The sequence below is a fragment of the Thermobia domestica genome, chromosome 12 (genome assembly GCF_964235325.1).
Source record: "Thermobia domestica chromosome 12, izTheDome1.hap1.1, whole genome shotgun sequence".
Classification (NCBI taxonomy): Eukaryota; Metazoa; Arthropoda; class Insecta; order Zygentoma; family Lepismatidae; genus Thermobia; species Thermobia domestica.
This window is the reverse complement of record NC_137465.1, coordinates 109,338,397-109,351,337: the sequence shown is the minus strand read 5'-3', so window position 1 is coordinate 109,351,337 and position 12,941 is coordinate 109,338,397. Positions and strand designations below refer to the sequence as shown.

The 12,941-nt window shown below is 35.7% G+C and overlaps 1 protein-coding gene across 2 annotated transcripts in view; it reads right to left on the bottom strand.

Moving 5' to 3' along the window:
• LOC145666591 (dual oxidase maturation factor 1-like) overlaps window positions 1-8,154 on the bottom strand; it is a gene marked incomplete at its 5' end in the record, with an annotated part of 63,627 nt that extends 55,473 nt beyond the window's left edge. For both annotated transcript variants that reach the window (XM_081733989.1, XM_081733990.1), the window contains 1 exon segment: window positions 8,097-8,154. In XM_081733989.1, coding sequence (XP_081590115.1) covers window positions 8,097-8,154 — 58 coding nt within the window.
• Window positions 8,155-12,941: the final 4,787 nt, after the last annotated feature.

The window sequence follows — 12,941 nt, the reverse complement described above, 5'->3', positions numbered from 1 at the left end:
GGTGTTTTAGTTTCACTTTTGTCAACTTTTGTTATGATTAGCTGAGACCGTTCTGACAAGCCAATCAGCGTTCAGAACGTTTCTGGAATCCTGATATATTTAGATGCAAGCCCCTGTTGCTTTTACAGTGTCTAATGAAGGAAACATGTTCAGTTAGTTCACGAAACTGTTACACATTATTATTATTATTATTATTATTATTATTATTATTATTATTATTATTATTATTATTATTATTATTATTATTATTATTATTATTATTATTATTTAAGTTATTTAGGATAACAAACTAATATGAAGCAGTTATTAAATCATGTTTATTTTTATCATTAGGCCCTATTATTTACATTCTTTAATAAATAGAAATCTAGATGATTCCAACTCTATAAATAATTTCAGTGCACAGAATGGAGTACTGTACTGCACATTTCTTTTAGGGTGAATAAAAACTAGATTTTTAAAATATGTCCCTCGGTGTAACTAGTTACCCTACGTACAGTAGGTGGATGTTCTAAAGTTTGACCAATTAGCATTGAAACTCTTCTTCTATAACAATAATACAAGGTTGCATTTGAGCTCCTTCGTGGCTAAACAGTTAGTGTACGCGCCTTTGGCGTAGGCGACCCGAGTTCAATTACCGGCAAGAGCTCATGTGGTTCGGATTCCACGTTAATCAGTAGGTCCATGTCTCATATAGCCTCGCAGCTGAAAGAGACGTTAAATTCAAAATCAAATCATTTCACAAGGTTACCATATTTCATGAAGTAAAAAAGAAATAGAGCATCTGACATGTTGAACATGTAGCGCAGCACCAAGCTCATGCTTGTGACATCAATTTCTATTATACGCATCCACTGATGCTATTGCTGGACAAATAGCTGTTTCTTTTCAGCGCAGTATTAGCAGGGGACCGCCTTCCGAGCTGAGTTCAATTGTTACACGTTTCCTTTTCGGTCAATAGACACAAATATTGCAAGAATCGAAATGAAACTATCTATTTCTGTTTCAACTTTCGATTTCTTTCGAATGAATAAAAAAATCCTTAAAATTTCTTTGTCGGAGAAAATTCACCAGGTTGCCTATTTTTGACTCTTAAAAAGATAGAGGACATGTCCGGATAAAAGAGGACGTATGATAACCCTGAAATAATAAGAAAGAGTAGTTATACTTATTTTTCGCTATTTGAATATGTTTGAATATATGTTATTTAGTATAAAAGAAAAAAAACATCAGATTAAAAAAATGAGCTAGTTCGAAGGCTAACAGCCCTTAGAAGCTATACTTCTCAAGAAGGAGGTGTTACACCAAAAGGTGAATCAAGAAATGAGTAAGGGTCAATCCATCTGAAGTGGTCCAAAAATGGTAAAAATGGTTGCTCGACCATCTCCGAAAATTATAAAAGTTTGAGTGTGATGAACCTTGTGTATGAGAAGGTCAATAAAATCATTCACGTTGTTATATGCGCAAGTGTTCCTGAATTGAGGTCATCTTTGTTGTTAGTGAAGTGCCAATTTCTGCATTTGCAAGCGTTTACGAAAACTACAGTTGCTCAGGACGTACGAATCAGACGAACACCAAACAGAAACGAATGTTTACAGGGGAGACTGAGATACACGAAGAATATAAACTTTTGTGTCTAAATAAATATGCAGGGTTGCAAACTAGTACACGAAATCAACAGAAAATTACACTTTTAAAGGGGCTGTATTTTGGAATGGCATAAAGTGGGAGGTTCATAAGTTTTGTGCTGAATGTAAAAAGTCTGTAGAAATATCCACAGCTATGATACTGCTGGCACTGTAGATTTATGGGGGTCTGAAAGTTGAAGTTTGTGATTTTGATGTCATTTTTGAGGCGTAATATCTCAGGAGGGCAAAGTGCTAAAAATTGCTGCTTATGCCACAAAGTAATTCTATATGTGAATAAACTATTGCAAAAAAAAAAAAAAAAAAAAAAAAAAAAAAAAACTGATATTACATGGATAAAAAAGTGAGGACATGATAAAAATGATAAGAAAACACTTGCCTGACGATGGTCGTGGCCCGGAAAAATTTAAATGTTTGGATTATGTTTCATACTAGATCTTATAAACTATGCATGGTGCAGCAATTACGCCCGCTTTTATTTGTGTTCAGTTGTGCAAAAGCTTGCGAGTGGCGTTTGTTCCATCTTTCTAGCTCCATGACCATTGCCAAGTCTCTATGGTATGGAGGCAGGGGTGGACTGGCTATGTAAAAAGGGCGCGGTCACATACTCTGGGAGGGCGCCGTTCATCTGAGGCTTTCGCTTGTATGGAATACCCCCTCCTAATAAAAGAAAGTGCCGGGGGGCTTCCCCCGGAAAATTAGTACACAAAAAACAACAAAAGATTAAGTAGCTATTGCAGTTAATCACAATATAATTATACAAATTCAATATTTTCATAAACAAACAAAGAGACTTTGAGTACTAAATACGATGCGTGTTTTTTAAGTAAGGTCCGTTTTGTTGTAGACACTAGTAGTTCGCGCGCATACCGCAACTAACGTGTGCGTCGTGTACCGGCATGCCTCGGGAACAACTGTGCTCAGTTTCAACTCTGTAGCTGACCTGGACGGTTGTGTTCTGTGCTTTCACAATGTTTAAGACTATTAAGTCGCCCGCTGCGTGTGAGGTTCGCTCAGTGATACGGTTTTTGTCAGCAAGTAACCTGTCTGGTACAGAAATTCATCGACAGATTTGCGAAGTGTATGGTGATACTGTTATGAGTGCAAGCAAAGTGCGTAAGTAGGTACGAGAATTCAAAAATGGCCGTGACAACGTCCATGATGAGGACCGCTCCGGTCGCCCTTCTTCGATTACAGACGATTTGGTGGCTTCAGTTGAAGCGAGGGTTCGTGAGAACAGGCGCTTCACAATAACAGATCTCTCAAACGAATTTCCTGAAGTGTCGAGATCAGTGCTTTACAAAATTGTTTCTGAACACCTAAAGTTTAGAAAACTGTGCTCCCGTTGGGTCCCGAAACTCCTAAAGAGAACCACAAAAACCAAAGATTTGAGTGTGCCATGAAGTTCTTGACTCGTTATCACGAAGAAGGTGACGACTTCTTGAGTCAGATCGTAACTGGAGACGAAACATGGGTTTCGCATATCACGCCCGAATCGAAGCAACAGAGCATGGAATGGAGACACACACACTCGCCTGTAAAGGTGAAGGCCAAACAGACTCTGTCCCTGCGCAAAATCATGGCGTCGGTGTTTTGGGATAGGCATGGTGTTTTGTTGGTCGACTTCATGCAACGAGGAACCACTAGCAATGCAGAAGCATACTGCCAAACCCTGTGAAAGCTACGCAGAGCGATTCAAAATGAACGACGCGGCATGCTGACAAAGGGCATTGTTCTTCTCCATGACAATGCAAAACCTCACACTGCAGGTCAGACCCGCGATTTGTTGGACAGTTTTGGCTGGGAAGTTTGACCACCCACCCTACAGGCCTGATCTTGCTCCGAGCGATTACCATCTGTTCCTCCACCTCAAACAACACCTCAGTGGCAACCGTTACAATGTTGACGACGATGTGAAAACGGCAGTGAACTCTTGGTTATCGGAGCAGGCGGCAAGTTTTTATGAAGAAGGTATTTTGAAATTGATTGAAAGGTATGATAAGTGTTTGAACAAACTTGGCAACTATGTCGAAAAATAGAGTAAAGTATGTACTTTGTGAAAATATATTTACTTTTTTGAAATAACCTTTCGTTGTGTACTTATGTTCAAACGGTCTTACTTAAAAAAACACGCCTCGTATATTAGGCCTATATAAATCTGCATACTTTAACTGAGACTACAAAAATCACACCACTTGTTTAAATTCTTCGGCTACATTTGTTAACAGCCTAATTATAACTGAAGATTTGAGTTACGTTTGGGGCTTATGCTATTTTTCATACTTATGTCCTTTTAAAGCTATGTTCATCATAACATTAACTTTAAAACCGTTAATAAAAAGTGTACACTGAAACATTTACTACAAATTAACAAAAGTAAATTTAGAATTATATACCTACCTAGCGAAAAAAGAAATTCAAAAACAAAACCGGAAAATGAAAGTAAAGTCACTGCTTTATGCTTGAAGGAGCCTTCGCAACTCATTGCTTTTTTCACACATTTTGTCAATAATAAGATTGTTTTCTATTTTTGTCAGAATGTCTCTTTCTGAGTTCATTAAGAACAATGATTCCAGATGTTCATCTGTAAGTCTTGAACGGAGTCTTGTTTTTATGTAACGCCACTAGCGCCTCTAACGGCGGGAGTGGGAGGGAGAGACATGTAAAAATGATCCAAAATGACCGATATTAGAGTCAAATCAATATATTTCGAAGTCGCTGAGATCATTAATGGTACCACCAAAGACTAAAACAGAAAGGGCAAGACCGTAGGCCGAGTAAAGACGGCACCTGGGGGCGGAGCAGTGGGGGTGGGAGGGTTGATATATAAAAATCATCCAAAATGACCGATATTAGAGTCAAATCTATAAATTTCAGGGTCCCTAAGATCATTATAATGACATTCCCAAAGCCGAAAACAGAAAGAGCGGGGCCGCAGGCCGAGCAAATACTGGGATTTGGGGCGAAGCGTGGGGTTGGTAAGGGTGATATGTAAAAATCGTCCAAAATGACCGATATTAGAGTCAAATCTATATATTTAGGGGTAAATCTAATATCATTAATAGCATTTCCACGCCGAAAACAGAAAGAGCGAAGCCGCAGGCCGAGCAAATACCGGGGTCTGGGGTGGAGCTAGCGAAGGCTAGCAAATTTACAAAATAATTATGTAGCTTTGTTTTTTTTAAAAAAAAAAAGTGTTCAGAGAGGAAACTGTGCGCCTTCCCGAGGTTAAGACTGGTCTTAGCCCCTCCCGAGGAGGGCGCAAAGGCACTGATGTGAGAAGGGCGCAGCGGCCATCGGACCGGCAGTTGATTATGGCCAGTCCACCCCTGTATGGAGGTTAGCTCCCCCTTGCACCCACGACACCCATCGTCGAACTGAAACGCGGCATTAAGGCACTTAATGTATCAGCAAAGTGGCATTGAAATCCAATCCTAGTTACGGAAGTTAATATGTTCAAAAGGTTGCGTTATATCTATCCTAAATATATATAAAACTACATGAACTGATATAAAATAAAGGGGTACTTCCGGTTGACGTGGAAAGTTGAAATTTAACATGATTGTAGCTTTCAAGTACTAACCCACACGAAAATTGCCCAAAGTTAATCTTTTTAATTTTTAAGGGTTCTAAAGAGGGTATGAAGAAATTCTCTATGTTATTTAAATGAGCCCTTTTTTGACTTTTAATCTCATATTTTGGGTACTTGGAATTGGAATAAAAACTTGAAATTCGATACGCTTGTACGTTTCCATTAGTGTTACTTAGGTAAACCACCAAAAATAAAAATCTTCAACCGTAGAGAGGTTTTATGGGGAACTGAAAAGTCTTCCCGATGTTATTTGTATGGGACATCTTCTACACCCCAAAATGTTCAGGCACTTCCGGCAGGATTAGAATGATGAAATTTGGCATGATTGTAGACTTCCAGGGCTACCAACAGGAAAATTGCCAAAAGTGAAAATTTTTAGTTTTTAAGGTATCTATTCGAGGAATGAAGTAATTCCCATGTTATTTAAAGGGGTGATTTCTTGTGACACAAAATCTTATCTTCTAGATAGTTGAAATACGAAAAGAAACTTGAAATTTGGTAGAATTGTAGGTTTTAGAGGTTCGAGGCCGTAGGCCGAGCATACGTGTGGGTCTAGGGGCGGAGTCCCCAGCTAGCCAAAGACTAATCTATCCTATATAACGCAACTTTATGAAGATATTAACTTCCGTAACTGTGATTGGATTTCAATGAACTTTGCTGATTCATTAAATGCTTAAATACTGCGATCCAGTTCGACAATATGTGTCGTGGGAGCAAGGGGAGCTAACCCCTTACCATATAGACGTGGCAATGATCATGGAGCTAGAAAGATGGAACGAACGCCACCCACAAGCTTTTGCACAACTGAACACAAACAAAAGCGGGTCTAATTGCTGCATCATGCATAGTTTTTGAGATCTAGCATCAAACATATCAAAACATTTATTTTTTTCCGGGCTACAACCATCGTCACGCACATGCTTTCTTCTCGTTTTTATCATGTCTTCACTTTTTATCTATGTAGTATCAGTCATGATTTATTTCAATAGTTTATTCACATATAGAATTACACTGTGGCATAAGCAGCAATTTTTAGCACTTTGCCCTCCTGAGATATTACACCCCCAAAATGGCATCAAAATCACAAACTTCAATTTTCGAACCCCCATAAATCTACGGTACCAGTAGTATCATAGCTGTGGACATTTCTACACACTCTTTACATTCAATAGTATTCAGCACAAAACTTATGAACCTCCCACTTTATGCCATTCTAAAATACAGCCCCTTTAAAAGTGTAAAGTAGAAATACAGCCCCTTTTCTGTAGTTTTTCTGTTGATTTCATGTATTGGTTTCCAACCGTGCATATTCATTTTATATATTCTCCGTGTACCTCAGTCTCTCCTGTAAACATTCGTTTCTGTTTGGTGTTCGTCTGATTCGTACGTCCTGAACAACTGTAATTTTCGTAAACGCTTGCAAATGCCAAAAATTGGACTCCACCAGCAACAAAGATGGTCTCCATTCAGGAACACTTGTACATACGACAACGTGAATGATGTTATTGACCGTCTCATATACAAGGGTCATCACACTCAAATTTTTTATAATTTTCGTAGATGGTCGAGCGACCACCTCTGGACCACTTCGTATGGATTGACCCGTAAGTAATCTAAGACATACCCCTTTCTCTGACAAGGAGAGGGACACAGTCTCAGGTCTATTGCAATCAAACTCGGTGGATAGGTAGACGTTGAACCCAAACACTATAATCTGCTGATTTTTTTTTTTTTTGCATCTTTGGCCTGGGACCAAAGTTACAAGATTTTTGAAATTTTGGGTATTTTGGTTTTTGTACTCTTATAAGGAGATAAGGGTCGTTTCTACACATTAATCGATACTGTAGTAATGGATAATTTGATACCCGATATGACTCTATAGCGCTTACGATAGAGCGTAAAACAGAGAAATGTCTCAAATTTAGAAAAAAAATTATATATATATATATATATATATATATATATATATATATATATATATATATATATATATATATATATATATCGTGTCTTGGGGATTGTCTATTCAAAATCGCGAAAATCGCGAATGCATTTATAAGCCATTGCAATTGGCTACATACAGATGTTTTTTTATGATCCTGGAGCCAAACGTTTTTAAGATACAGAATTTCAAAGGCATTATAGGATATTGAGGTTTTATGCTTTAACTACTAACTCTCTCGACCTATATCTACGAACTATAGCTCATTCTAAAACAGCTCAATGTTTTGCGTAGTTTGATGTATATAAACTCTAAACCAAACTCGTTAATAAATGTGAATCATAACTAGTATATACCTTTCTTACCAAGTAGCCATACAGCTTTTAATCGAACATACAATTTTTCATAACTCTGCACTGCTCTTTCGTTGCCACGAAATTACTTCACTCATCCATATTAACAGAAAAATTTAGGCTTTTATATGACACCTCAACCTTGCACGTTGGAAGATGTTGGTTAGGGATTTAAAATAAAATCACTTTGATAAAGAAACAGAATGAAAATAATAATACTTTTCATAGATTAAATTAAACTATTTTCATTCAAAATATATTTTAAGAATATACATTAACCTCAGAGTCTAGAGTTAATCATCCAAACATAAATAAAAGATAAAGTTTCATCTATTTTAAGAAATGGGAAACTCTAGGTAACAAAATAAATTAATTAATTAAAAATGAATAGCAAATTGTAGAGATAAGAGCCAACTTTTCTATGTAGGGTTTGCTTTATGTTGAAATTTCCGCACGTAATCTATACATATGGTGATTTCCATCACAAACAAACAAATAAACAAACCAACAAACAAAAAGGCTCGTCGTGGAGAAAAGTCTAGATGAAGTAAAACCATACTTACTCATTAGAATGGCTCCAATCAGCAAACTTATTGTGGCACGTATTAACACGAAGGCGCTCTTAAAGAAAAAAAAGTATTTCATTAATATACCAACGTAAAATCTAGGATATAGAAAATATAAAAAATCCATAAATAACACATTTCAATTATTGTACAATGATTTTAATATACCTTATGTGTCACTTTGTACTTTTGAAATTTGGTAAAAAAAAAAAAAGTTAAACATTTCGTCAATTAGGTAGAACTTTAGTCGAATTCAGGTTCTTCCAAATTTTGCCTACTTCGTGAAACGCGAAATTGTAATAGCTACGATCTCCTACGTAAATTAGGTGTAAACACATTTCGTTTCATTGTTTTTGAAATATCTATTAGTAAACTGACACGAACCGAATTGTTGACACATGTGCTAATATTCAATTCGCAAATAGAACCCGTTTTCTACACTAAAGATGAAAACATTAATCATTAAATTTCATAATAGTTCATACTATAACTAAGAATTTTGTATTTTGTTCCCTACTGATGTATTTCTTATTGACTTTTAGCTGCCTAATATAGTATTACCTGGCACTTAGATAAAAAAAGAGAGATCTAGGTCAGGTTATCTTCTAAAAATTGTGAAAGAACTCTTTATCTAATATATCAGGAGTAAGATTAAGTAAATTAGATTGCCATGTAAATTGTTAGGAAAACCTTTTCATATTGATAATAGGAAATAAGATTAAATGTATTAGATTGTCTAATAAGCTGTTGCGAAATACTTCTCACGTGAAGAGAAAATAGGGTTAAAGAGAGATTGTTTTGTAAAATGAAGTAAAACGTTGTTAGCCTATATACAGAGGCTGATCCGTTTCGATCCGAATAGCTTGCAGAAAATGACAGTTGTCAAACAAGATTTCACAGAGCAACATAACTGTACACACACTAGGGTATATTTTTTTAAAAAAAATCTCGAAATGTTAAGGTGGATAGTGCGGAAAAATGAACATTTGTGCCAAAAAGACGTCTCATTTTTTTTTCAGATTTTTTGGAGGTCGTTCAGATGGCGCGCATTGACCTTGAAGATTTGACTGATTTAGATGTGCAAAAATGTCATTATTTGGTTATTTTATCTATTTTTCTGCATTATGGTCGTTTACTGTTTTGTTTATGACAAATATATTAAACTTGTGCTTCAGAGGTGGTTTCCTATGCTGTTTACTTACGCTTTTGGTCAAAAATTGTCAATTTTAGTCTAATAATGTATTTTTTCTATTGATGTTTTCCGTTTGCTTTTTTCGAAAGTTTTCCGATAAACAACACTAAATAGGCATTTTAATTTCTAACTGTTCCTCAATTACTACCCAGCGTTCAACTTATTTTCATAGCATATTATTCTTTGAAAATAACCCAGACCACTGTGAGGTCCACCCACCCCTAATTATGTTGGCAAACATGATTTTACTAAGAGACAGACAAAAATTTTCTTCTAGTTTTCTCCTTAGACTTTACAGTCAGGTTTTTGTTCGCAATGTCGGCATATGTCCTCTAGATTCCAATTTCTCTTTGATGTAGCTATCACATGCGCTAACGCTGATAACGGAAAAAGAAGCATTTGATATGATTTTCACAAGTCATTCTACTCCTTGGGTGTGACAGGAAAAGTCTTGAATTTCCATTTTTTTGTTTGTTAATATAGTCATCTGTTTTTGATTTGTAATATTATTGCTCAACGGATGTTCGTAGAGAGAGCATGAAGCCCAACTATTCATGTCATAGTATTGTTTTGCATTAAAATTGATGGTTGATAGAAACAAAAGCGCAAAGACTTTTGATCTTTTTTGATTCTCTTACTTTGTTAATTCCTCGCCAACCAAGATTTCCTATGTCTGAGTTTTGGTCGGTGTCAAAGACGGCAGAAATCTTCAGGATGGGCGAAGAATTCGTTTTGTTGAATGACCCTGTCAATCAGATCTTTCAAGTGGTGTGGGAGAAATCGAGATAATTGGATCATATAACAGGAATGTCATGCTTCGTGAAATCTTCTGTTATCGACGTCAGCGCATGTGATAGTTACATCAAAGCGAAATTTCAACTTGGAGGACATATGCCGACATTGTAAACATATGTGACTATAAAGCCAGGGAGTAAACTAAAAGAAAGTTTTGGTCTGTGTCTTAGTAAAATCATGTTTATCAACATAATTAGTGAAACACAAACAATTTGCTGAGCAAAACAATATATTCACATAAAAAACTACATGCGTGTTACGTTTCGCCAACTAACATTTTGGCTTTATCAGACACTATGAGATACATGAGACACGTGCAGTCTTATATACACACAAGAGCTGGGACATCTTGCTTCTGATTGGCTCCTGGCAGCAGCCAATCCCCTTCAAGTATTCTAATTTGTATTGCCCTATACGGAGGCTTCCTATCTTTTGTAAATTACACATACATAGAAAGGACGATCTTAGCACAAATAATCTAAACTAACAAATAATTGACATAAATAACTAAATAATTATATAAAAATATAAATAAATAAATAAAAAATATACACATAAATAAATAAATATATAAATAAACAGATAAACATACAATACGCTTAAAAAGACGACACACACATACAGTATATACACATACACTATACAACCAACAATATATCTATATATAAATATACCATTACATATATACATATACACACACACGTATATAGAGATAACTCTTGTGTGTATATAAGACTGCACGTGTCTCATGTATCTCATAGTGTCTGATGAAGCCAAAATGTTAGTTGGCGAAACTGTAACACGCATGTAGTTTTTTATGTGAATATATTGTTTTGCTCAGCAAATAGTTTGTTTGTGTTTCAGTATATACAAAGCAAAGCTTCTACTTATGGAAAACATAATTAGGGCTGAGTGCACCTGGCAGTCCAGCTACCTTCTCGTGGTGGGCTCTGGGTAATTTCCAAAGCATAATAAGTCATGAAAATAAGCGGAGCGCTAGATACTAACTGAGGCACTGTTAGAAATTAGAATGCCAAATCTTAGTCTTTTTATATCGGAAAACTTTCAAATAAAACTTACTTACTTACTTACTTAAGCCGTCTTCTTCTACATTCCCGTGTAGAGGGGTTTCCAGAGAGCTTTCCAATCGTCTCTATTTCATGCTGTTGTCTGCATTGTCTTCCATGGGATCTTCTGGTTCTTTGCGATTTCTCGAATACTTTCCAGCCATGTTTTCGTCAGTCTTCCTTTTGATTTCTTTCCTATCACTTTCGCCTCGTATACTTGTTCTACTCTTTTCTTTTCATCCATTCTTGTTAAATGACCAAACCATCTCAACTTTATCTTCTTTCTTTCATCTTCCAATGGGGCCACTTTTAGCATTTCTCCTTATTTTCACATTCCTTTATTATCTCTTCTTGTTTTACCCTCTATTTTTCGCAGAAGCCTCATTTCCGTTGCTTGTAGTTTCTTTTGTTGGTTTGCACTCGAAGTCCAAGACTCATAAGAATATGTTAGTATTGGCATATATATCGTTTTGAATACTGTTGTTACTGTACTGTTGTTTGTTACTTCCTTTCTGTTCAGGAGCTGTGAATTTAACCCATTAAAGCACCTTCCTGAAGCTGCTACTCTGTTAGAAATTTCTGTGTCTAGTTTTCCTTCTTTATTTATCCAGGTTCGTAGGTATTTGAAGTTATCCACTTGTTCTATTGTTTCATTTCTGATTTTGATGTGGTGCCTTTTGTCTTCTTTAGAAATTATCATCGATTTTGTTTTGCTTATGTTTGTTTTTAGATTTCTCTTTTTCAACTGTTCTTCCCACAGCTTTAAGTTATAATTCAAATTTTCTTCTGATTTGGCTATTAGAACTACATCGTCTGAAAATTCTAATTCTGAGATTTTTATTGGTCTCATTAAAAAAAAAAAACTTCGTACTATTTGTTCTTCTTGCGACATTTTTTCATAACATCATCTAAAACGAGGTTGAACAAAATATGACTAAGTACACACCCTTATCTTACTCCTGATGTAATGTAAAATTATTTTAATGTTTCATTACAAGTCCTCACGTAGTTCCTTGTTTGTCCATAGTAACTCTGAATTACATTTGCTAACTTACTATATACCTTCCTTTTTTTTTTTTTTGAAGTTTTTCCATATTTCTTCTCATCTAACAGTATCAAATGCTTTCGCTAGATCTATAAAACAAAGATGGATTTCTTTATTTTGATTTATTCCTTTTCCTAAGGTTTGTCTATGGTTAAATATTTGATTTGTGTACTTCTGTTTGGTCAAAACCCACTTTGAGAATCTTCTAATTGCGGTTCGATTTCCTTCCTTAGTTTTTCATCAAGAATTCTTGCAAAGATTTTAGCTACTGTACTCAGGAATGAAATTCCTCTATAGTTATTGCAGTCTTTGTTATCTTATTTCTTATAAATGGGTACTATCACTGCGATTTCCTAATCACTGGGCACTTGTTTCATCTTCCAAATCAAGTTAAATAAGTTTAGCAGCATTTTCCTTCCAAATGTATCTAGATGCTTTATCATTTCTGGAGCAATTCCATCGTCTCCTGATGCTCTTCCGGCTTTCATTTTCTTTATTGCCCTCTCCAATTCTTCTTGTTGGATGTTATTTTCCGTTTCTTCTGTTTTGTGTCTGTCGTCTTCTTGTATCTGTTCTTCGTTTCCTCTATGCGCATATTTCCTTGATCTTTGCCTTATATTTTTGACTCTTCTATTTCTTTCTTGTATTGGATCCTTGGAAAACATCAATAGAAAAAAAGGCATTATAAGCCTAAAATTGACAATTTTTGACCGAAAGCATAAGTAAACAGCATAGGAAACCAC